At 51.5% G+C, this 25,472-nt stretch overlaps 8 protein-coding genes across 8 annotated transcripts; 7 read left to right on the forward strand and 1 right to left on the reverse strand.

The window, feature by feature from the left end:
- Window positions 1–482: 482 nt before the first annotated feature.
- On the forward strand, window positions 483–1,419 carry AYO21_08325 (hypothetical protein; the record flags this gene model as incomplete). The annotated part of the gene is made up of 5 exons (XM_022658270.1): window positions 483–623; window positions 672–714; window positions 774–908; window positions 967–1,149; window positions 1,208–1,419. 5 exons carry the CDS (start codon window positions 483–485, stop codon window positions 1,417–1,419), a joined length of 714 nt encoding a protein of 237 aa, XP_022509423.1.
- A 1,300-nt stretch (window positions 1,420–2,719) lies between these two features.
- Window positions 2,720–4,786, forward strand: AYO21_08326 (hypothetical protein; the record flags this gene model as incomplete). The annotated part of the gene is made up of 4 exons (XM_022658271.1): window positions 2,720–3,038; window positions 3,090–3,219; window positions 3,272–3,496; window positions 3,547–4,786. 4 exons carry the CDS (start codon window positions 2,720–2,722, stop codon window positions 4,784–4,786), a joined length of 1,914 nt encoding a protein of 637 aa, XP_022509424.1.
- A 604-nt stretch (window positions 4,787–5,390) lies between these two features.
- On the forward strand, window positions 5,391–8,052 carry AYO21_08327 (hypothetical protein; the record flags this gene model as incomplete). Its single annotated transcript, XM_022658272.1, has 2 exons — window positions 5,391–5,685; window positions 5,744–8,052. 2 exons carry the CDS (start codon window positions 5,391–5,393, stop codon window positions 8,050–8,052), a joined length of 2,604 nt encoding a protein of 867 aa, XP_022509425.1.
- Window positions 8,053–13,009: 4,957 nt separating this feature from the next.
- Window positions 13,010–14,078, forward strand: AYO21_08328 (hypothetical protein; the record flags this gene model as incomplete). The annotated part of the gene is made up of 2 exons (XM_022658273.1): window positions 13,010–13,144; window positions 13,194–14,078. 2 exons carry the CDS (start codon window positions 13,010–13,012, stop codon window positions 14,076–14,078), a joined length of 1,020 nt encoding a protein of 339 aa, XP_022509426.1.
- A 2,966-nt stretch (window positions 14,079–17,044) lies between these two features.
- On the forward strand, window positions 17,045–18,970 carry AYO21_08329 (hypothetical protein; the record flags this gene model as incomplete). Its single annotated transcript, XM_022658274.1, has 1 exon — window positions 17,045–18,970. One exon carries the CDS (start codon window positions 17,045–17,047, stop codon window positions 18,968–18,970), a length of 1,926 nt encoding a protein of 641 aa, XP_022509427.1.
- A 970-nt stretch (window positions 18,971–19,940) lies between these two features.
- Window positions 19,941–20,567, reverse strand: AYO21_08330 (hypothetical protein; the record flags this gene model as incomplete). Its single annotated transcript, XM_022658275.1, has 1 exon — window positions 19,941–20,567. One exon carries the CDS (start codon window positions 20,565–20,567, stop codon window positions 19,941–19,943), a length of 627 nt encoding a protein of 208 aa, XP_022509428.1.
- A 622-nt stretch (window positions 20,568–21,189) lies between these two features.
- On the forward strand, window positions 21,190–22,965 carry AYO21_08331 (hypothetical protein; the record flags this gene model as incomplete). Its single annotated transcript, XM_022658276.1, has 3 exons — window positions 21,190–21,254; window positions 21,307–21,610; window positions 21,658–22,965. 3 exons carry the CDS (start codon window positions 21,190–21,192, stop codon window positions 22,963–22,965), a joined length of 1,677 nt encoding a protein of 558 aa, XP_022509429.1.
- A 707-nt stretch (window positions 22,966–23,672) lies between these two features.
- Window positions 23,673–25,272, forward strand: AYO21_08332 (hypothetical protein; the record flags this gene model as incomplete). The annotated part of the gene is made up of 4 exons (XM_022658277.1): window positions 23,673–23,827; window positions 23,888–24,779; window positions 24,833–25,069; window positions 25,126–25,272. The coding sequence occupies 4 exons, from the start codon at window positions 23,673–23,675 to the stop codon at window positions 25,270–25,272; spliced, it is 1,431 nt and encodes a 476-aa protein (XP_022509430.1).
- Window positions 25,273–25,472: the final 200 nt, after the last annotated feature.

Below are 25,472 nucleotides of genomic sequence, written 5' to 3' on the forward strand. Positions count from 1 at the left end.
GAGCGAGAGCTGACTCAGCCGCTGCGAAAAGAGCCGGAGACGAAAAAGACACGAGCAGCCATGCTGGCTAAAGCTTTGCCGAGAAACAACAAGCCTCAGCAGGATTGAAAGATGCATGGATGAACACATTTGGACTTGAGCTGATTGCAGAAGCGTGCAACACTGATAAATGATGGAGGATTAGGCCGATGGGTTGGAAGACTGCACACGTAGGGGCTAACGTTGCTGGGTTGACGTCCTCGAATGTTCAATGTCCCCAAAGTCCTCTAACAAGTACGAGTACGCATTCAATCACCTGGCCCCAAGGATTTGTCAAAAGGTAAGCAAGGCCAGCGGAGGGCGGTCCGCTACAGCCTTGATGCCACACATATATTCGACACAATGGACTGCTTTGATCAGCTTCAACATATTGCAGGAAAGCGGAAAGACAAAGCTGGTTATCGAGTCTGCATCGACACAGTCTTTGGCCAAATAACACCACCATGCCGATTGCAACGGAAATTGCGCAGTTCTCTCTGATCCCTGGACAAGACCCCAGGAAGGCTGGCTCCTCGGCTGCCCAATTCCTCCAGAAGACTTTGGACATAGTGAAGCAACAGCCGGGATTTCTTCGTGGCTTTTGGGTAAGAATGGCACTTGGAGCATGACCAACGTCCTAATTTTATGTCAAGGGTATTCAAGACGAAGATCCAAGTGCCCTCGTCGTCGTGGTTGGTAAGCTGTGGTGGAAATCAACTTTCCATCCACCCCTCTCCAGCTACTCCGCAGTCTAGATGGAGCCGCTAATCCTGTGAAAGACTGGGAGGACATCAAACACCACCAAGACCTGGTCAACAGCCAAAATTTTGCAGCTATGCAAGAAAACCTGGTCAATGTGATCACCTTCGACAATGGACCACCAGTTGTCAGTGAGTTCGTCCAAGATGCTACTTTATTCTTGCCGGAAAGAGGACTGAAAGTGGCCAGCGCACGTAAACTTCACCTCCGATGCCACGAGTGTCTATCAAGCGTCTGTCACCGTGGTAGAATCCTTCAGGGTACCAGAGGATGCGAGTCAAGAGCAGAAATCGGCATTGGAGGACTCGTTCCTCCACCTTGCAAAATTCTACACAACCAAAACTGCCTGCAGTGGATACGCAAGCGGCTGGGGTGAGTATTATTGTCAAGCGTGGAACGGACTCCCCTGGTCGACTAACTTGGACATCAGTTGTCGAAACGCTTCCAGATGATAACGCCCCTGGAGCCAAGGTGCTTAGCTTCACTGGCATCTTTGGCTGGCCGGTAAACGAAGAAGTTAAGAGTGTGAGGAATAATCCTGGTGACCCTGCAGTTGTCGACGCGATGGACCCAATTACAAGAGTTGCTCTCCCCAGAAAGAAGGGAGATGCCTTCCACGTCAGCTTGCGCAGTTTTGGATAGACAATAATGGATATATACTCCGTACCTACTTCTGGGTACATGCCATCCCCACCTTGACGTCTTCACTACGTTCTCGATCTTCTGCTTGTTCACTAGCGAGAGGGGACGTGATAGCCGAAGAGATTGGACCCTCCGCTTCCCACAAGGCGATCGCAATTGCGACAGTTCGCCAAATTCGCGCGTTGATTTGAGACTACAAGACGATTCTCCTGCTCGCCCAATTAGCCGAGATCTGGGGAAATTGGTTGAGTTGATTGGAGCCAATCATGGAGCGAATCTTGTACCAAGGTTTGGGTTCACGAATGGTTCATCGGACTCCCTCCGACTTTAGTTCAACGCCACTTCAAGTCTTTTCTTCAGCTGCCGCCAGGTTGTCAACAAACACTTGCTCCTCTCTAGAGGCGACGACTCTCCTCGATTGTCGCCCCAGCGACCAAGCAATCTGAAGGCCTTTCTTCCCGTCGAGGTAACCCAGTGTCGACACCCATACTCCACATCGCAAGCTCCACGCGAGCACGAGGTGAAGGGGTCCAAATCCACCAGCAGCGCTAGTTGCTCCTCCTTGATTTCTTGCTTCGTTCAACCAAGATTCCGTGTCCACGTACGCCTCCAGTCTTTGTCAAGGACTTACATCAGTTGCAGCTCCAACCCGGGGTGTCTCGTGCACTCATAAAGGCCGAATCGAGGTCGGTCAATCTTGCGACATAAATCCCTGTTAGATATGGGCATGAACAAGCCAACCTGGCACGTCGATCCCTTGCGTTTGGCATGTTCATCATGTCTTCTTTGCTTCTATTGCTGTCAACGTCATTACGAGTCCTGAACTCTGACTCTGAAGATGCCGGGGATTATAACTGCTTACTGCTCAACTCTGCCACCGACTAGGAAGCCATTCCTCGGCAGCAACGGGGAATCTAGGCTCTACTCACGTACAACCGCTGCCACATTTGCTGTTGTTGGTTAGGTTGTTTTGGAATTAGAGTTCAAAGGCAAAAGGCCTCGTGAATATCCTGGCATTGTTTTCCCCACCAGGTAAGTCTGTTGCCGGCCTAGGTGCATATGGAGCGAAGCGTGCTGCTGAACATCGTCGTCATAATTGCTTGTTTACGGAGATATCAGAGAGGCTCTTCTGTTCATTGTATATGGGCGCTGCTCACCTCTGCTGCGTGGACATAACTTCTTCCTCTTCTGTCCATTTGAATCAACGTCTAAATTTCCGCTCAGCTTTACTCTTCTAATATGAAGTTCTTGGACTTTTCACAGTCCCTATGGCCCCTCGCATTGCTACCCAGCCTCTCACATGCCTACTGGCGCATGGCCTGCAGCGTCTCTCAGACTTCTCGAGTGGATCCCATTCTTAACCCGGGCGATGTGTCTGGACATGTGCACAAGTTTGCGGGCGGTAGCAGTCAGTACAGTGAGCTCCAAGGTCGACCATTATGCTGACTGCCCAGATGTCAACCAATTCTCCACCTTCGATTCTCTCCAAACCTCGACCTGTTCGACATGCGAAGTCCAGGAGGACAAATCGGCCTATTGGACTCCACAACTATACTTTGCTCACGCAAACGGCTCGTTCGAGGAAGTGCCCAACTACGGAATGACAGTATATTACGTCGGTACGCAGAGCATCCACCTCCAACTCGTTTGGTTACTGATTGTTCAATGAGGTCGCGGGGGCAACTCTTCCAACACGGTCCCATTCCCTCCCGGATTCAAGATGATCACGGGCGACACTCGACAGCGATCCTACGACAATACGACCTTGACATACATGGATACCAGGCCTGTGGCCGATAGGTTCGTATTTCCCTGCATAACCGTAAAGCATCAGTTGCTAACCTCTGAACAGGGTAAGTTTCCGCTGCATTAACGAAGCTAACGATATTCCAGAAGAACACTATATGTTTCGATCCGACTGTGTCAATGGCATGCGAGCTCAGATCAACTTTCAGTCCTGCTGGGATGGAGTGAATCTTTATCTCGAAAACAGCGCCCACGTCGCATACTTGTCAGGCATCGACTACGGTGTCTGCCCTCCTTCCCATCCGGTTCCTATTCCTGGCCTATTTTTCGAGTTAGCACTCTCCCAGTACCGCGATGGTCCGAAGCTTACTTCAAATACAGGGTTCTTTACTGGACAAACGCGGTTGACCAATCGGGCGGTGGCAAATTTGTCTTCTCCAATGGTGATGATACTGGTTACGGCTTCCATGGCGATTTCTTGAACGGCTGGACCATGGACATACTAGATGGTGCAGTCCAAGACTGTCTCTACACAGACAACGGCGGGGTGGTGAGCGCGTGCTCTCACATCGCTCCCAGCGACGATACCAACTTCCCGCGTGACTGCCTCGAACAGCCATCAGTCTTTGACGAGCCGGTGCACGGAATGATTTCAGCTTTGCCTGGTTGTAATCCTATCACATCTGGCCCTGGCCTGGCTGAACAAATCCTCTGTCCTCTTAACTCGCACTCACCGGACCCAGCAAACCAAATACCAGTTTCAAGCTCCACATCTACCACGACTACCTCTTCTTTGGATGCTACGACGACAACCACAGAATCTACCATGTCAACCACGACCGAAACATCCAGCATATCGACTCCAAATACAATCGATGCAGTGGCTACAAGTGTCTCTTCCTCCACGACGACCACGACGACCACGACGACCACGACCACGACCTCCTCCCCCTCAACTGGCCTGTCAACCTCCGATCTACCTCCGATCTCACCTACTGTGACATCCTTCGGCCAGTTCACTTCGACCATGGGATCGAATGGCGGGTTAGCAACTACCACAGTCACCGAGTGGGTTACCATCACCGTGACGGGACCCAATGGTGTACCGACGAATTTAGTCGCTCTAAGCAGCGCCCCGGATGTCACATCCACGTTTTTGTCGGCAGACCCAAGCTTGCAGTCAATGGTGTCTGCCGGGAGATCGATATACGTCGACCCTTGTCCTGATGGAGGTCCGAGGCCATTCAGAAATGGTATGAGGACCATTACCTTGTACGCCGCTGTGACTCCAAGGAATACTGGCCCGCTATTCTCAAGCGTAACTCCTACAACCACGGACACGCCCACTCCTACCAGTGCATCTTCGGCCTTTTCGCAAGTCGCAGCCCTTCCAGGCACCACTCTCACGACAATAGCGACTCCCGCTCCTGCCGATACAGGCGATAACATGAATATCGCTATCTCGACAAGCTTAGCCCTGGCTGATGGTTTTCCAGCCAGCATTTCGACAGCATTTGTGACAACCACACAATCTGTCACCGAGACCACCACTATGACGTCTACCACCACATCTACGCCAGTTACGACGCCTTTCCGGATTCGAGGACGTGAAGTATTCTAGACACAGAGCTAGGGGGATTATTGGCAGCAGGGCAGTATTGCATTGACATTGGCGCACTAATGAATGACAGGGAACGAGTTTACTGACATGTAGGGACGAATAATCACCAGCAAAGATTTGCCAGGAATATGGCGCTACGACAAAATACAGAGATACCCGGGAGGAGGTCTTGGATGAGTACACATTTGGCCGGAGTAAAATGGGGGGCTTATAGAGGAGACGGATCATCTGGTGGCTGGAGGAATAGTGGGAAACGGTGTTTTACATGGGTGGGAATGGGTAGGTGATTAATAGGGAATTTCAAAGTGTTATTAACCTTTCCAAGATGCCTGCATCGTGAAGAGTCCTATGGTGTTGATGATTTATTGTAATAAAGTGCAGAGATCCAATGGAATGACTGCAATATGTGAATGTCAGAATGTCACGTGAATGTGCAGGTACGGGGGAGCAGGTCGTTCGTAGTACCTACGGTGCAGCATTAGCGCGACATGAGCAACTCTTTTCCGCTCCGACTCGTGCTCAATTGACATAATCTTCCGCAAACCATCACCGCAGCTCAACCTCAGTCGCGTGCTGCGGTGTTCTTTGCCATCGCCCTAATGTTATGACTAAAAGTCTTTCTGCAGCGAGCTGCATCTCAAACCAAACCCCGAGGTTTGTGTGGATATCCGACGCACTCTTGACAGACACCTTCAATCGGTTCGGTCACCACAAGCGGTATGGCAGCAGCGTGCCAGGTCCCCTGGAGGCACAGCGGCGCGCTGCGAGACGCAAAAATACAAGTCTGGCATATGCCAGCCCCGGGGGTATCGCAGCTGATCCTTCAATTGTCCTCGGAAGCTCTGCGAACAAGCTAGCTTGGTGGCAGTCTCCCCAGCATGGAGAGGCCGGAGACTCAGGTATGCACCTCATGAGGCAAATCGCTCGAAGAAACCAATCTTACTGTGTGACCTGTAGCTTCTCCGCGAGTCCTACCGTCATGGCTTTTTCCCTTTGAAAGCTCGCCCGCCCTCACAAAGCCCGCGATTGTCGCACGCCAACCAGAAGAGACAATATCAAAGTCGAGGAAAACATCTGAAAACGAGACGAATCAACTGTCTCACTGCAAAACCCTAGTCGAAATTAAAGACTGGGTTCAGGATGGAGGAGTCAATCTGCGTGAAAATCGTCATGTCCGAGCTGCGATACCGAAACATATCCTCGAGGCGGAATTCCAGATACACGAGATCGCATCGTACATATGCGACCCAATATTTCATCCACCGGGAACATCATATATCCTTGAATTAATGCGCGGCCTTCTCGGTCGTACTTGGGACGCGACTTCCTGGGGAGTCTTGCATGATGCTCTTTGTTCTGCTACTGAGCTAGGCCTACTCAACGTAAATGATCTGAAGGAGGTCATTAGCGAGTTGGTCAGTCTAACGGAGGTACGGCTAACCGACACCCACGGCAAGAAGAAAAAGGTGAAGGCCAATGCTCAAATGTACCTGATCTACGGAATTCTGGAATCGCTCGATCGCTCTACAATTTTGCGCATTACCGACCTTGGGCCGCCCTTTCTGGCCGGACTCTTCTCGAAGTTTGCGACACTGAGATACTACCGTGGCTGGTGCCGGAAGTTATTGTGGCGTCTCCTCCCATGGGCACCGAAGTCTGACATTCCCGTCATTCGTCGGATTACGCTGAAACAGCTCCATTATGCCTGTCAACACAATCTTCACGAGAAAGTAGGACGAATACTCGCCGAAAGGCTGGCAAAGGCCGACTCGGAGGTTTTACAGCTCGCCTTGGTTGATATAACGGAGAAGTTGCTGAACATGTCGGTGGAATCCCGCACGATGCTGTACAAGTACCTATGGCACCACTGGTGTGGTACACTGGCCATTCTTGGATCACCAGGTTATAATGTCTCTCTGACAGAGGAGGCGTGGGCTTCTGCGCAATCTACGAGAAGCTCCCTACTACAAGATCAACGTCTGTTGGCATTTGCCTGGACTGCAATGCATCTCTCTTCAGATCGTCAACAATCCGTGAAAATAGAGGACGGGATGCGGTTTCTCGACCTCTTTGAAAACCTGCTGCGGTCGATACCAGAGTTTACTGAAGACTTCCTGGATCGCGCTGTTCTTGATCCAGCTTGTATGGCTCTGCCGAACAACCACATCCTCCTTCGAAATCTTGCGAGACTATCGAGTAGAGCAGAGGAACTGCTACCTGCGTTGGACAGTAAATGCACTGGCCAGTCGATATTGAAATCGGGCTTATCTCCAAGCTTGATCGATAAACGCATTCAGAATGCTCACCTTGCAGGCCACGAGGCATTGGCAGAGCTGATCGAGAGTTCAAACAAAGATCTTTCAGCCTTCAAGATCTTATCACGGAGGATGATACACAAAAGCACAGCATCGTTTGGCTTTATCTGCCACCTCCTGGAGACCAATCCGCTGTTCAAGTTAGCGTTAAGGACACCTCACCTTCTTGTTCCAAGGCCATCCCTTCGAACTGGTACGTTTGCGAATCTCAGCACTCCAGTGGGAAGTAAAACAGTCTCGTCTTCAAAACCAGAAGATGCGTCGAGCGATTGGAGCTTACCCAGCAGAGATGAAGTAATTGATCTGATAGGTCATCTTGCCCTCTCATTTGCAACTTCGAATGTCGCCACCCCCCGGGCTGCACTCCGCAGAGTCTACTGGTGCTATCTGTTCCTGCGCCGCTATGGAGCACCTGTCTCGCCAGCCATCAGTCGAGCGTTGTGGCACGTCGGCGTCACACGATATGGTGATCAAGGCACGTCGGCAACACTGTTGAAGTGGATCCTGTTACAAGTCAAACAGGTAGAAGGGGAGAATGTTGCAAACCTATTGCTCTGGAATGAGACATTTCGCCAAACACGTCAAGATCAGATTGCCGCTTGGACCAAAATTGACGAAGAAGAGGAAAAGAGACTTCTTGCCGGGTTGGATGTTACAGCTACAGAATACCAAGAGGGTGAAGACGCTGAGCTCGCAGCGTTACAGTCGAGAGGTTCGGTATCCCCTGACGGCGATATTGTTAGTCACGAGGAGAAAGGAGATTCAGAGCTGCTGAGGAGAATCATGTTCCTCAAGTCTGAGCCGCCGTACAAGCCATTTTGGATGCCCAGAGAGCAAAGGATGGTCGATTGGCGCAAATCCTCAGCGACGGGTGTGGGCGGCAAGAAGGAAATACTGCAGCGCAGGGCAATGGAAGCTCTGAAGGTTGCGAACCTAATGTATCGAGGCTGATACCCAGTTTAGGGCAGTCTAGAGCAAACAGGATTTGGGCGGACAGTCCCCCAGACCCGATGATTGTCACGGATGAACATACATACTATATTTGTATATACAATACGACAAGAGATGCACAGCTGCACAGATATGTTCACATTCCTTCAAATGCTCACCTTTCCCCCCAAGTCAGCCCGCTGAACCGGGCGTACCGTCTGCCCTCGCTAATCTAGTTGTTGCTTTGCGACGCGTGGATCGTAGATCTTGGATCGTGGCCCCCCGTCCCGACCTAGGGCATAGAGCAAAGCAGAGCAACCTAAGAAATTCCGGAAGGTATATCCTATATGTGATCTTACAGATGTACCCATCATGGCTACAAACAGGCATACATATATCCTTATCATCGATCCAGTACCTGCCTACACCGGACCAGCCCTCCTCAAACCCAGGGGCCTTATCGCCCCCCGCCTCCCTTTTCTCTTGTGATGTTTGTACATGTACCTCGTAATCTTCCTCTCTCTGTCTCCCTCGCTCTGCCTCTCGCTTTCTCCCTCTATCCTTGTCTCGAAAGCCCGAAAGTTCCATAAAAGCCATCCGTCCGTCAATCACAGAGGCAATCAGCGGAGATATCAGTCAAAAAAAAAAGGTTCATCAATCACCTGTCCTCGCCTGTCTTGTCTTGTCCTGTCATGGCAAAGCAAGACGGAAACACGGTCGGTAGGTTGGTCGGTCGGAAGGGGGATGGGCTCAACGGCAGTCAAAGTTCAGTCAAGTCAAGTGTTCCTGGACCGGTGCATCAGACAAGATTGATTGACAGACAAGTTCCAAAGCACCGTGCAGAAAAATGCAGTCAGTCAATCGTCGCGTGGTACGGCGAGTGGACAGGTGCATGCATGGCCAAAGTTTCTCTGAGAGCTACACGGCGATCCGATGAGTTTCAGCGATCCTTGTCCGTCTCTCCCCTATCCCTTGCAATGTGTGTCTGATGTGCATATATGTGGGTAAGCAGGTCGATCTAAGCGCTAAAACCAGCAGGGTATGTGCAATGACAGGGGAACCTTCACGTACCTTGAAAAGCAGAGTCCGGCCAACAAGCGAAAAGAAAACAAAAAGGCCCATCATAGCACCTTTCCTCCGAGTGGACACATTTGCGCGCCAACACGAAGTCCAAACCTCCCATCCTGGCCAAGTATGAATTGTGATCTGGACTCCACTAATTGACATTGGCCGTGTGGCGCTTTCGGTGTCGCACGGCATCTTTCGCTATTGGTGAGACCCGAAAAAATGACACGTTCGCTGCATGTCCATGAGATCGCCAAGTCCAAAGCCTCACTTTGCGGCATGCGGTCGATCCCAGTAGAACTGCCAGATGACTGAGTTCATCGCCCTCATGCGCACTGACCAGGTGCCAGCCAAGTCCAACTCGGGATTAGTTGCAGTCGCATGTAGGTTCCAGCTAGCACAGCCATGGTCTGTTCGGGGCAACGACTCCACGAAACCATGAGTTGGTGGTGGCGTTGGCACATACTAGCCAGTACGAGGTACAGGAAACCCCTTCCCCACCCAGGAGGAGCACTCGGGCCTCGTTCCCATATCTGGCGAGTCCAGACTCACCGATCGACGCGAGGAGAGAACCTTGCATTGCCCCGGTTGATCTGTCCTTGTAAAAGATCGCACTATTGAACCGCAGGGGGTGTAAGCCTCAGCTGGTGGAAATGCGAGAAACGATACGATGGAGGTGGAGATGGAGATGGAGCCTAGTTGGCTCCTCTGCAACATAGACTTTCCCTAGGAAGCTGTCAACGCGCAGTCAAACAGTGCTCTTATCCAATACTCGACACCAGAGCACTCATACGAGCCGCGAATCCCCTATGCATTTACCGCAGGGCCAGGCAAAGTTTCTCCTCTCCGGTTTCGAGGGGACTAGGGCGAAGCAAACTGACCTAGGGCACTTGACAGCATGCCAGGCAATTTTAAAGTGTTGACGTACAACATTGATGCAGAGAGCCTTTATGGAAGATGTTGCCAACTGATATGCTTCCGAACAAACAGGGCGTGATTGACCAACGCCACGTGTCCGACATCTGCTTTCACTGCGTATGGCAGCTGCTGCGACCTGGAGATCTATGCCCACCTCTCTTGAACTTTCCGAGGGGCCCTATTTTGAACAAACTTTCGCAGGCTGGGGAAAGCGTGTCTCCGAGTGATCTACCGGGCATGGTCACACTCGGTTCCCAGACTCCCAGCTCTGTGAGGGAGACACAGGCCAACATAGAGGCCCATTTGCCGGGTCACTATTGGTGATTGCGTTTTTGACGTGTATCTTACATGGAAAGTGGTTGCGTTAGCACTTGTGCATGATTCGACCGAGATGGGCCCTCCACAGAGGAGACGACGAGGCGGTCAAAAAGACTCAGGCGCAAACGGTTGACGAGTCAGATTCTGTGCGGCAGATCCTGGCGGAATCCACTCGTCGGAGGCTCGAGTGGATTAACATTGGGTGACGTCCAGAGCTGAGTGTTCTGAGGGAGCTGGGGGAGACAGCTCAGATGAACGAGTTGCACAACCGTGAGTATGTGCCACCAAGCATGACCCAAATCTCGGTGCGGATCGCGCAGTAACATCGATTCAAATCTAAGGAAAGACTGGCAGCGTAACACAAAGGCCCCGAAATGTGACATCCGCGAGCGGGAAAACTGCTGTTCCTGAGAGGTGGAAGACAATGGCAACCCTGGCAGAGTGAGGGGGGAAGACCCGGGAATGTGGTCAGATGCGGGAGGCGACATTTACTGCGATTTGGGACTGCATGCAAGCCGTCAGCCATTGAAGGAGCTTGGACATCAAAGAGGTCGTCCTCAGCTTAGCTTGCTACCACCTGTTGTCTCGAAGTAAGGAGGTTGAGGGCCAAACAGCTGACAGCTGCGAGCGCAGCAGTGATGAGGCAGCTTTTTTTGGTCCTTCCGCAGTGTGACGCCAACAGACGCAAGAAACGGTGGCGATGGGGAAGAGATCTTGTACGCAAAGGTAATAGCCTAGGGCTGGTTCCTAGGTAAGAAATATGGAGCTTTCTGTCTAGCGAGCTTGTGGTAGCGAAGGGGTGTGAAATGAACGCCGTTCACGATGGTGACAGACAAAATGGGATTAGGGCCACTCGCCAATGCAGCCATTCACCTCCCGCGCCGCCAGTCAATGGCTGCACCCTGAGCATCCTTGCCATCCTAGAACCCTGTCCAACTTCTGACCTCAAAATTGACTTTCCTTACCTTACCTGGTGTGCCTTGTCTTGCTTGTCTTGTACAGCCTGTCCAGGAACACTGCTTGCACTATCGGTGAGGGAATGAAACAACAGCTCTCAAGTCCCGCAACGTCTAGCCACAGACACAGACCATCGTCAGCTCCCCGTCTCATGAAAAGGCAACTCCTACCACCGAATGCAATTCCTGAACAAATCCTCACTCAGAAGAGCAACTTTCAAGTCCCACAATACGTCCACCATTGAACCTCGCAAAAGAGAAGGAGAACTTATAGTCATCAGGTCGAGTCTTGAAAAGCCCGCTGTCTCTCTTCCACCATGCAGCTCCTTTGACGCCGCCCGATCCATGGCGTCCTGCTCTCCCGAATGCCCCCCCTTGCTCCTTCTTTGCTCAATACCCCCAAGTACCATCTAACATGAACGGCCTCATCCTGTCACCCAACTGCTGCCCCGCCCATTTGCTTTCTGATACTGCTCTTCCATTCCCTCATGAGGAGTACGACCAATAGCGGCTCTTTTCGTTCAAATCAGTCAGTTTTGTTTCCCCTGTTCAGCTCAATGCTTGCAACCAAGATACTCTCCTCAATCCACCACACCCTACCATGTGCGTTCCTCAGTCGCTTCAGCCCCCTTGCGTTGCCTTTCCTCTTCCTGTGCGTCACCTACTCCCGTTCACAGGGTCAGCCAACCCTATCTCCTGACCGAGAGCTCGTCCCCTACATCTTTTCGCGTTGACCTAGCCACAGAACCATCTCGTCGATATGGCCAAGTGGACTCGTCCGAGACCACCACCACCACCACCACCACCAACAAATACTCTGCTTCTCGGTGAGAGCGGAAATTTGATTCGTCCTTGTGCGCCATGTGCAAATCACACTGTCCGCAGCAAGTCCGTCTGCATCTCAATCAAACCCCAGTGTCTCTTTTCCATCTGCCAGATCGACAAAAATCCTGCTGGGGCCGGGATCTGGGACCTCCCTCATGGAGACTTGCTACTCTCCATGACCCTGGTCACTCCGTGCTGCCCTCTTCACCGTTCCACCACGGACCCTCCCTGGGAAACTGTGCACCCATGCATACCATCTACCTCCAGACCACCTTTCTAAGACTAGCCATCTCTGCTCCACCATGCCGCCACTACTACACCTGCTCGCCCAAGAGGACATAGGCGTCCCCAGGACGAAAATGCTGTTACTATATTTCGAAGAGGATCCATCAATTCTGAGAAGTCGACCTCGACTCTCATTCCATTTCACTTGCGGATAGCGAATCCACATCTGAAGCCTTCACACAGTGTGAACTGCTCCCAGACCGATATTCTCTCAAATAGACACGAGGTCTACCATCATTTTGACTGCTCATCTCTTCGCTTGACTTATTTGCCTGGTAAGTGTGTTCTCAACGTCCACGGTTCTGAAATTCATTTCCCTACGTTGCGCAGCAATCCCACTTACTCTTCCCAACAAGGCCGTGTCATCGCTGTCATGGATACATTTGACACTGATCTTCTGAGGTCTGCAGCACTGGCATCTCGGTAATGCACCACCTTTCCCCGTTCACCGTCCTCCTTTGACGGGCCTTCTGGTAGCACATAAGCCCGTGGATGCAAAGCAGGATATCCTGGTCTGACATAGTTCACTGCCACATATCCTCACTCTTCAACACAAGGATCGCTCGTGTCTCGTTCAAGTTTTACGTCTTTCTCCCTCTTTTTTTGCTTTCATGGATCCCTACGCTTCTTACGTCTGTCCTTCTGACTTTGGGGCAACCAGGATACCGCGCTCGAATCATCACATCGGGGAATCCAAAATTTTTCTTTCACAACAGCAACAACAACAGTTGCCGCCATTTCGCGAGGTGAGCTGGACACGACACCTGTAACAAAGATTGTGCTGATGCCGATTAGCTCCTGGGATCCAACGTTGAACCGTCAATCGACCCTATAACAGCCAGCGAATCTATATCCGTTACTCAAGGAGACAATATGACGAGGAGAACCTTCCAACCGGCAGCCAGGCCATTAAAAATTGAGCCCCCTTCGCCTGAACGATCGCAGAATGGAAACGGGATTGAGTCCTTTGACAACATGTCTGCTCAGAGTGGTGACTCGGCATACACTGCTCCGCGCCATCACAGACAGAACCCGTCATGGAACTCGACTTCCCACTATTCTGACATCGTCAGTCCATATGGTCCTCAACAGCGTCCCCCGTGTACCATCCAAACCCAATTTTCACCTACCAGGGCGACCCCAGGTTTACCTCCCATTCGAAATTTCGACCGGATGAGCCCTTACAGCCCGTCCTTCTCATCGACAGGTTCCTACGGATACGGTTCTTCTGGTGGACCGCCCACTGGTCACGAGGGCTACTCATACAAGACGGAAACACCATCGTATTACGACCCACCCCACCGTTATGGACAGAGCTATCCGCAAACGAATAGACCGAACGCTCCGCAGATGGAGTATTCAAGATACCCGCCATCAGTGTATGAGTATCGTGGCAATGTCACATACCCCTCGTCGTATGCAGGCGATTATCTCCCTTCGCCAACTGGCTCCCACCATCCGGTCTCTCCGACTGTATCGAATGAAGGGTGCGGTCTGCCCGGCAGGAGACGAAGGGGAAACTTGCCAAAGCATGTTACAGACTTCTTGCGACAATGGTTCCTGGCGCACTTGGAGCATCCGTACCCGACGGAGGAGGACAAGCAACAATTTGCTCAATCCACAGGTCTTTCTATTGCCCAGGTACTATTGCCCCTTGAATTTAGAGGGAGCACAGACTGACATTTGATTCCGTGTAGATAAGCAACTGGTTCATTAATGCCAGAAGACGGCATCTGCCCGCTTTGCGTCATCAGCTTCGTGAGAGAGCGTCCCAAGCATCGCCAACTGAGTATGATTCAGACCAAGTGCGACGTTAGGACACCATTAATGCTACAGGTGGCTACAAATCCCGACTATATTTATGTGGGTGAAGGGACCGAATGGTGAAAAGGAGGGATGCAATGAAATGGTCTGCAGAACAATACTGGCTCTGGCTCCAAAAAGCATGGATTTGTCTTTTTCTGCATCTCGGGCAGTCTACACCGGCAGGGCCACTCTTTTTTCCGATATCGTTGAATAAGATGTTGAGAATTATCGACACTTGGTGGTTCTGATGTTTTCCAAGACGAAAAAAGGTTGGGCGTCTCATGCAAACTGAGGAAAAGCGAGGAACGAATCAATGCTTATGCAGGTAACTGGTGGCAGGCGGTACTAATGGCACAAAACAACTGATTATATGCAATGCATTCTCTTTCGCAATTGCGTATTGCTCCTCGCCTTTGTAAGGTGTTGTTGTGTTAGTCGTGGGTTGGGCCACAACCCCGGACTCGCAGGAAGGTATGTGATGAGCAGTCATGGGCCACACATGTTGAAGATTATTGTCGGCCGTAGACCCAGCCTTAAAACATCCATAGCAAACCACGTCACTTTTTTTTGACGCCGCCAATGCACTTGAAACGTTGCTCCTGACGGAATTGCTGGGAGGGAGACTCTCGATGCGTACGCCAGAGCGACTCCTTTTCCGGCAAACCAAGCTCGCCTGGACTTGGACATACCACAGGAGAATGCTATTCGTCAGGCTTCGGCGCCGGTTGCTGATGAAGGATCGGGGAATGGCCGGGATTCTGGCAGCCCACGTGCTAGCGAGGACTCTTTTCCTCGTAATTGATTTGAGCTTTGCTGCAAACAAGTACGAGGTAGTGAGGCTGCAGATGCATGGCAGCCTGAAGGGGGTTGAGATGATATATTACAGGATGGCTCAGCCGTGGAGTAATGCCCAGAGTATGGCCCATAACCGAAACACCATGGCACCAAGCACCCACCTAGGGCAAATTATCTGATTGATAATTCTCCATCAAGATAAGATTAGATGACGCGGCCATTATCAATCTGAGTTTGGAGAACAAGGAGCCAGAGAAGGGAGGGGCTGTCAAGGAGGCGAGGTTTGGCACGACTGGGACTACGACGGGGAGACAGGGAAACGCCATTGTAGCGCAGATTGTGCCAGAAACCTGGATCCTGGAAACTACGAGTAGAAACTGGCGCACTGGGTTCCTTAGAATCGCCGTAATCGGAGCCGATGGAGACGAGACACTGACTGGACTAGCTTCTGCATCCTCTACTCCGGACTGACAAGACTATCGAGTAGTATGTGCAGTAAGTAATCACCCTCAGCCCAACCGCAGACCTATGAAAGATGGATATCATACGAATCTCGATCTTTCTTCCATCTTTGCAAACATCGAAACGTAAGCCAAGTGTCTTGATACGAGCCTGCATGGTCTCATGTATGCTCTACGGCGGACGCCGGATGGGAGAGCCGGAAAAAGAAAGTGAAGTTGTACGGAGTACGAAAGCCGTGCAGGCCGTGGCAGCCCGATAATCAGGGCCACGGAAATTAATCATATCTAATCGTATCAATCGCTTGTCAGATGTGGATAAGATAGGTGGGACAATTGTCAGAATTAGCGGTCCCTTGGGTATCCAGCACTGGGGCACAAGGACGAGTAATAACATAGCCCCAGTTCCGAAGTCGCAAAGAAGGGGAACTCGCTACCAAGTTGCGGCAAGAGAAAGAGGGTCTGGACTTGTCAAGGGAGAAGAAGCCGTTCCCAATTGCCAGTTTGGGGGAACCAAAAAGATGGATTCATGGGTTGACATCCGGGAATCGGCGCGGGGCAACAAGTTCAAGATCGGCTTGTCTCGCTTTTGCGGGAATGGATTTGTGGCATGACAAGTCATCGGACAAGCCCCTGTCAACTTGGACTTGTAGGTGGCAATCACACGCCCAACGGATTCTGGGATTGTGGAGTTGATGGAGTGCATAGAAAGGGGATCTGGTAAGGGGAAAAGAGTTACCAAGTAGTAGTGTTGACCATAAGTCATTCCACGATAGGGAAAGGAAAGGAAGAAAGAGAGGAAAATCGGTATCCACGCTGAATGGGCCAAGTGAACCGAATCAACTTTAATTCGTACAAATTCCTTGTGACTTTCGTACTTTGTAACGTGCCGATAACCAGAATCCCAGCACCACGAACCACGAACCCGCGCACCACAGGAAAGCCGACAAGAAAAAAAGGGCCAGCATCTAAAAAGATCCCTTCATCCCCCCTTCACCCCCCCATTCCATCCATCATTAATTATTCCCATCGATTCTCCGATTTTCCCATCCCACCACCTTTTTCGCCCTTCCAGCTTCTTTCCACATCTTCCTCCCACTTTGGGGGTGCCTTTTCTCTCGTTTTCTCGGTTTCGACAACTTTTGCTCAACCGAGTTATCATTGCACATACAAGCAAGGGCCTTTCGGAAATGTTAAACAGTCTTTCGCATTAATATCTCTCTTCCTGTCGACGGCTGCTGCTTCTTCCGGTCCAAAGTGTCTGGACGCGTTCTAAGTCGAGGGCTATTCTTGGCCTGCCACTCAATCCCGAGGACTCATTCCGCACCTTACATCATCTCCTCAACTGCCCGTAAGTTCCCCAACCCTCTTAGCCTCTTGAGCCCACACAACCCGCTTCCAGCCGTACTCAGCAATGCATAATGCTGCGAAATCTCTGGGTTAATCGCTCTGCGTGGGCTGCTCTTTTATTATGGAGCAGGGGAAAGCTTCCTACATTGTCACGCAAAATCTCTTCTCAATCACTGCACAAACACTAAACACATCTGTCGGATAGGTGCTCCTCACAGCGTTGTCGCTCGTCCCAAGATGTCAACTACCATGGTTCCGGGGCACCCTTTGCCTCTCACAGCCCATTCACACCCTAATAACCCCATTCCCGAAGAGCCTCTGGATACGAGGAAACTTTCAATCTCCGCCTCGCAGCTTTCGCCCTCACTGACCTCCAATGGCCCCTCGAGTTCCTACTCCGACAGTGCCTCGAGCATAAGCACCGAACCCACGACCCCGACGACCGAGAATCTTTCAGACGTCCCCTTCGAGGATTTGAATGGTCAGCCACCTCAAAGTCCACAGGGTAGGAAGAGACGGGCGTCGACGCTGTTGGTCTCTCAAGATTCGGAAGATGCAAGACGATTTTTGGGTGAGCGCGGCGCTTCGACTGCCCTGATCCAGAAAGCCTGCTGTGGTGGAGGTTGTTGCATGCTCCAAGAGCTCAAGACAAAGAAGCCTCGTCCGGGTCATAGACCGCTCAAAGCCCCTCAGAGTCCGGCCTTCCAAAGCTTGAAAATCAACTTGGGCCATCTGAGTTTGGACAGCGAGCTCTCAGGCGTCGTCGAGGTACCGCCGAAGACAGTGTCATTCGAACCCTTGTCAACTTCGCCCGCACGTACCTATGCAGAGCCCCATAGCCAAAAGCCGGAAATCCTAAAACACCCACCCACTTTCGTCACCCCGCACCCTCCCTACGAGGTATTTTCAGCACCTCTATTCCACGCCCGCGAGTTGACGAAGCCTGGGGCGGAGAAAAGAACATACCACTTCGACATTGATGTGACTGACTACCCCAAGGAGAGCGGAGATGTTGACTTTGTCGTAGGAGGCGCTATTGGCGTGTGCGCCGCCAATCCACCTGACATGGTCAATCAGATCTTAGATCTGTTAGGCGTGCCAAGCTTTGTGCGCGATAAGCCGATACTACTCAAGACAACCACTGGAAGATGGCCAACGATCTGGGGAGAAGAGAAGGCTCGGGAACTTGTCACCACGCGAAGGGAGCTACTGACCTGGTGTTCGGACATTCAGAGCTATCCGCCCACCAAACAGCTCTTTCGGCTCTTGGCTGAGCATGCAGAAGACGAAAACGAAAGGACGATTCTGATGTACCTGTCTTCGGCACAAGGCCAGGCAGCGTTCTGCGACCTCCGAACGGGACCATACATCACTCTTCCGCAACTTCTCAGCGCGTTTCCCTCTTCCAGACCTCCTCTTGACCATCTGCTCTCTGTCCTCAATCAACTCATGCCTCGATTTTACTCCTTGTCTCAGGATCCGACCATCTCGCGCCAGCGGGACGGCACACAATGCCGGCGACTAATCGAAATTGCGGTCACGGTCCACGAAGCAGATGACTACGCCACGGGCAAGCGGACAGGCGTGGGATCGGGATTTTTGGAGCGACTAGCAAAGCAGGTCATCCAGGCAGAGCAGGAAGGAAAGAACCCTCGCGACTTGGATCTCAGGGTCCCCATGTTCCGAGGCCTCATGGCCAACCCGCTGGCTCGTGAATTTGTCAGCGACGGACCTATGCTTCTCATTGGGGCCGGTGTCGGCATCGCCCCATTCCGGGGATTCGTCCATCGTCGACTGAAGTCGGCCAACTGCGCCAATAAAGTCTGGGTGCTCCAGGGGGTGCGGGATAGTCTTGTGGACGAGCTCTACTCCGGTGATTGGGGCGTCCACGAAGACAAAGTGAAGAAAGTTGTCCAATCTCGACGGGGACAAGGCCGTTACGTCCAGGAAGAAGTCCGTGCCCAAGCAGACTTGGTCTGGTTTATCATCAACGCCGTGGACGGGAGGATCTTTGTCTGTGGCAGTTCCAAGGGTATGGGTGAAGGTGTCGAGGCCGCGCTGATTGATGTGGCAATGGCCAAGGGCAAGTTGAATCGTGAGGAGGCACAGAGCTTCTGGGATGAGAAAAAGAGCTCGGGTCAATACATCGCAGAGACCTGGTGAGCAAAGTCGAGGGTCTTTGTTCGCACAAGAAATCCCGCCTCGGAGCTATACCACCCTTGGATACAATTGGGGTACAAAGCCACACCGTCGGAAATGAACAGGAGTCAGCTCCTAGGAATATCCTGTCGTCCACTTTTTCTCCCCAAAATATGGAACCGCTGGGATGGTAGTTTGCTGTTATGGATTTTTATTCGACTTGCATGGGGCGGGCGCATAGCGACCGGCGTTTTCTGGCTACAGGAATAAGGAACAAGCCAAAAAGAAGATTTGTCGCGGGACACCAAGTCCATTCAAGTTTTGGTTTGTTCGACGCTCCGCGAAAAAAAGAAAGCGATCATTCCATTAGACTCGGGGCGGTTTTCTCACATTGCATTCGCTATCGGCAAATTGCTGCATTTCCAGGTCCGGAAGGGAGATTGGGAGGTCATGTTTGATTTTATTGTTCTGTCCCAACCACATCGATAGTGGAATTATCTATCATCATCAGCATCATCATCATTCATGATGTAGTATTCTGTGCCCAAGTGCTTGGATATACGTACATACCATATATTAAATATATACACCTAGGTAGTAGGTACAGGTACATACATATTGCACTCGTCACGATTATGACCATGACCATGATTATGGATACTTTCAATCTTATCTACCTACTTGTGAGACAGAGATATCTGAGCGCGCAGGATATATCTTGTTTTTCTCTCTTCTCTTTTTCTCTCTGGTTTTGGTCCTCCTTTGCCTTTCTCTTGTGTCTTTTTTGTTTTCCTTTTCCTTTTCTTTTTGGGTATTCCGAATGTATGCTGGTATGTATATACTAGTGTATGTTGATGTCTGGTGGTATCTGGTAGTGTCTGCTGTTGACTACTGTATTTGATAGATATAAGTATATCGTGTCGAGGCGAGGAGAAAAGGGTTGTGGGGCGATTAATGATGGATGAGTACAGCTAGGAGGATTGATTGATTGAAATTACTTGATATAGCCCAGATCGCGAAATGCGCGGTCCAGAATCTCTCCGACTACCTTGTCCTTGCGCACCGTGTATTCTTGCATGGACTCGCCGGCCGTCTCGGCGGCCGTGGCGCACTCGCGCTTGACGGTGGCATAGAGGTGGCGGTCATCGGGCGACCGGACGAGCCACTCGCGGAAGATACGGTGTCTCTCGACCTCCGGGCAGTCGGGCCCAAAGACGTGCAGGTTGACCGGGTATCCGTCATCAAGTGGGCGGTCTCCCTCGTCGACGAAGAAGCGGTGTTGGTGCCACGCGGGCTCGCGGAAGAGGAAGACGAAGCCCGCGCGCCCGAGCGCGTCGACGTACGCGGCCTCGTCCTCGACGTCCCGCACCACCAGGTCCACGTCGATGACGTCCTTGGCCGGCAGGCCGGGCACGCTGGTCGATCCGGCGTGAAAGACTGCGAGCGCTGTCGACCCCAGCGCAGCGTCAATCCGGGCTTTGACGTCGAGGAAGCGCTGCGGCCACACCGGGTTAGGCTCGACGATGGCGATCTTGAGATTGGATTTGCGCTGGTTCACCCGCTCCAGCGAACTTCCGTCGTCAATGTACTTTCTGACGATGTCTTCGGGAGTAAGAGGCATCGTTTGAAACAGAATTAGGGGTTTAATCGTGAGAATAGGCGTGTTGTGAGATCCTTCGGCAGGGGAAGCGTCTATCTCTCTGCCCCTCAACACAACGCCTCAGTCTACACGTTCTTGGCAACGCTCATATTATGGAGCGTCTTTTGCTGTGCACAGTGTCGATATGCAGCCTTTGCGATGTTACGATCACCGTGGCAATCCTTGTTTTGAGGTCATTTGGATCAGGCAGGCACGAGCACGCGGACGGGCTGTGATCCGGGATGAGAAGTGATAATTGGCGGAGGGCGAGGTCTAGTTATTAGTGTGAAGGAGAGAAAGATTGAATTCGTGGGACTCAAGAGGAAACGGCTTTTGCTCAGGCTTCAGTTGCCAAGCCTGCACGGTAAGAGCGAGCCATCAACAATTCGCTCGCTTGCAACACTGGTTTGGTGCAATAACTGGATGCAGCGGACTGCGGCTGGCGGTTTGCGACTGGCGGTTAGCGGCTAGCGGCCCGCAGGTCGAGGCCAGCTCTGCTCATCACCCAGCCTGACTGGGTGTCTGCGGATGTTGCCAGTCTGTCGAGATGCCTCGCTCCATGAGCGGGAAGCCTGCGGAGTCGCCAACCTGATCGTGCGCCGAGATGCTCACGGTGGCCCGACCTCAGGATGAGATAACGGCTTGGTGGTGCTCTGGCCAAAATACAAGGTGAGAACTTCCCTGCGGTATTGCTAGGCACATAGCTCACAGAGCACCATAGTTCTACAAGTATCGCCGCGGACGCGTATGCGAGGGCCGTCGAGTATTTCGAACGAGCGTTGGCTGAAACACCGAGTGAAAGAGCATGGATCCGTGGCCAGACCTCGCTCGAAGACGTCAAGAAAACGGTCGAGCGGGCACGGGATTCCTATGATGATCGGTCGGAGCCTCATGCCAGAACGAAGAGGTGGATTGGCGCCTTTGCAGCGAACATGGCCCGTTATGGCGCTGTGCTAGACATCCTCGCCAATGCCGACCCCCTTCATGCGGGGCTTGCTTGGGGAGCTGTTAAATTTATTTTTGCTGTACGCCCCTGTGCGTGGATACAAGAAATGGCATTGATCGATCTCAGGGTGTGTCCAACTATTCACAACACGCGGAAGAACTAGCAAAGGCCCTGGCCCACATCGGCGACGTTCTGCCGCGTATTCGTGTGGAACTGGCGCTTTACAACACACCTCAGATGAAAGAAGCCGTGGCTCAGTTGTACGCACATATCATGCTGTTCCTCCAGAGAGCCGTTACGTGGTACACTGCGAATCGTACCAGGCGCGCCTTGAAAGCCGTCTTCCGACCTTCCCAACTCCCTTTTCAGGAAACTGTAGCAGACATCGAACTTTGTGCTAAGAACGTGGAATTGATTGCCAGTACTGCGGGCCGTGCCGAGATCCGTGGCCAGTCATTTGTCCTGGAAGAACAGATTGTACGTCAACGACAGATAGAGCAGCGGTTGTTGGACATGCAGGCGCAGTTGGAATTGGTGTCCATCTCGAGTCAAAAGCACGAGCAGAGCCTACAGCAACTCATTCAGCATACCATGAACAGCCACAACCTCCTGAAAGCCGTCAAACTTGATGTAGGTGACTCAAAAGCTATACTCAGTCGCGTGCAGGTCTCCTCAATTATCCAAGCCCTGCGTCCTGCGAAACCACCCGAGGATATTCTCCGCATCTGCCAGTCTTTCTCGAGACGGCGAGTCTCCTGGCAGCAAAATGATCGAGCCACGATGGTGACAATCAAATGTTTGAAGGAATGGACCCGGCTACCCAGAAGCTCGATGCTTATCGTCAGAAGCGCACCGCAAGCTTTACAACGCACCTTGGCTATGGTTGTGGAGGTGACAACGCTGCTCAAGTCATCGTCATATCCCATATTTTGGTGTATCTCGGACCCAGGCGAGAGCAAAAAAGCAATCGTTGTCAGCGATGTCCTCCGCAGCTTGATTTTTCAAGCTTTCCAGCAAGACCCATCAATTCCTTCACGAGAACCGCGGCTTGGTGATGTCTCATCCTATGAGCGCCAGCATAGCCTGGACGAATGGGCTAGCATGGCAACACTCGTTTTCTCCAAAATACCACGTTGTTTCGTTCTCGTCGCAACTGAAGATTTATGTCGCCGGAAAGGAAGCAGTTTGGAGTCGCCAAACAAGCTATACGCAACATTGAACGCCGTCTTCGAGGGTGCGTCGCGAGACGGTTGTATAATGAAGCTTCTGCTAGTCACTTCCGGCAGCTTCAAGGTAGCATACCCAGACCCCCAAGGTCGTGGTCAAATCGTTGTGACTATGACCTCCCCTGTGCCAGCAGCCAGACGCTTGCCACGGCCACGGGCAAATGGTGCTGCTCTAGGGCGTGCAATATCCGTTATCCGATCTCGGTAACCAATGCAGAGTGCAAGCAATACTCGACAGATTTACCTCCCTGCATGTTGATTAGCGTGGACACGAATGGGAGATTTTCTCTTCCTTTGATTGTGTGATGAGGCTCTCTTGCTGTTTTCAGATCTATCCCTTGTAAACCGTCGAGGGCAAGGTGATTTGTGGTTTGTATTGAGATAGCTGACTTCAATATACCTTGATTTGCGCGCAGGATTCTGGAGGCCACCCTTTATTTTGATTAAGACCTGTGTACTATATTGAAATGGCGTAAATGGTGTAAATGGCACATTCGTTGAATCAAATAGAGCGTAAAGCAAAAGCCGTGCAAAAGTCAAAAGTCAAAGCTCACCAGGCCAAGGCCTGCAGCCGTTTCGGGACGATGCGTGGCTGTCCCCAGGCGGCCGGGGCTGTGCTGATCATGGATTTGACCACCAACATTGAACATCTTCTCGGCCAACCCTTGTCCCGCGAAGAACTCCATCCTCTTGTCCATGATGCTGCCGTTACTCAAGAATCGGCAGCTATATCCATCTCAACTAGCAGCTCGAGAGACACGACACATGCGATCTGCAAGGGTTGACAAGCATCGCTGTTCCTCCTTCGCTTTATTCAACGCGGTAACTTTCTCCTACGGACCGCTCGCTCAAGAGACATACTACACGCCGCTCGTATACTAGTGGGTACCGATAGTCGTGCCTCTTCAACCCAACATGGACGCAAGAATCCGCCTGAAAGGAGCCAACGCACTCCCCGTTCTTTCTGCCCACCCTCTCGAGCGTTCTCCGTTGACAGCATTTGAAGGCTCACACTTTGGGCGAAATATTGCCCCAGATCTCGCCCGGCTACAATCGCCTCTCCAAAATCCGTAGCCAGAGCTCTCGAGGCTCGCTTCTCCAGCCCAGCGCCTTGATGCACTTGATCCGAGAGTCAGCGTTGCAGTCTACCAGCCTGCTGTGGATGCCGGCATTCTTGGCCACAGCATTGGGCAAGGGAGCCAGACAAAAGGAGATCCTGTTCAATCCCAGGAAAATCCGCAAGCTGCAGAACGAGAGTGGTGCTGGGAAGAACAGGGTGATGTTTATCGTGACGATAAACAAAGATTCGTACTGAAAGTCCGGGTCAGGCCGAATGTGAAGACCCAATCAACTGCTGCAAAAAACCCGCAAGTTCCTAAACACCGACCTAACAACAATTACTTGTATCAACTTGACGCAGGTTACGACCACATTGTGAAGGTAGTGTGGACCGAGATATGGGACGATCCAGACGACTCTAGCTCCATGCTGATAAGAAGAGAAGCGGTGAACTTGGAGACAAACGCCAACAAGCAAAATGCTACTGCTTCGCCTACATCTGAACATTCTTTAGTCGACCAAGCGACGAAGCTTAACGAGATGCTTACATTGGTTCACTATGACAAGAAAACGCCGACGCTGAAGCCACTGTCGGCGTCATCTTCCACTAAACTCGCCCTTCTCACCCATACGATTTCAGAAGATCGATCGGGCGATTCAGCATCTGTCATCCGACAGCTTCTTTCCGCATTGCGAACTCAGCGAGTCACAAACTTTACTCCTGTCGTGTCCAAACGTAATACGCGGGGATATGCATTCGTCATAAGTACTGTAAATACTTGGAGTAAGGTGGGCGATAAAATGATAGAGACCAAGGAAGTGAGGCCTCCATTCCAAAGAGGAATAAGTGTGGCGATAAAATACGAACAGCCGGTTCTTACTGGAATGACAACGTTTGCGAAGTATTTGGTGTGTGAAAAAGCCCTCGATCAACTGGGATATTCATACCACAAGGGTGATAATGTGAGGCCTTTCTGCAAGCTCCAATGACTGGTCATACCTGATAAGCTGTACAGGGAATTATCGAGGTACCTGAATGTCTCCCGAGCAGCTATATTGAAGAAATAGTGGCTCTGTCCAAGATCTACTCGTGCATCACGGAGCCCAACGAACCAGCAGAGATGGTGGTGAATGCACACCACGAGATTGCAAACCACAAAGTGATCTCCTGCTCTAGGGCATGGACGGAGATTGCCTCCAAAGATGTGCACCCCAAAGCTTTGTTAGATATGGGTATTTCATTTCGAAATCAGGTATGTGTCTTGTGATCAGATCACCTCTTCTCTTGTCCCGTTCTGACCAACTTCAGGGTTCTACCATTACGGTTATCGAGGAGCCTCTCTCCTCTTCAAAGCTGATAGAGCTATTTGGACGAATACTTGCAATTCGAGAAGCTGAGCGGGCATCCCAATTGTCCCTATCCAGGCTATCCCGTGATGGAAACGCCACACTATAAGCCAACTTGAGGTGGAAGCAGCTAGGTAGAAGACGATGGATCAGTCCAAGGAGAGGCCAATCTCGCCGAAGTCAGACCAGTGTTTCTCTCGGAGCCTCGAAGACTGCAATTTTGAATAGTTCAAATGCTTATCAGTGTGGCAATAACCTGCGAAAAATTGACACTGAACTTCAGTTGTGACAGCAACAAACATCTTCACA

Source organism: Fonsecaea monophora (genome assembly GCF_001642475.1).
Source record: "Fonsecaea monophora strain CBS 269.37 chromosome Unknown Scaff71, whole genome shotgun sequence".
NCBI lineage: Eukaryota > Fungi > Ascomycota > Eurotiomycetes > Chaetothyriales > Herpotrichiellaceae > Fonsecaea > Fonsecaea monophora.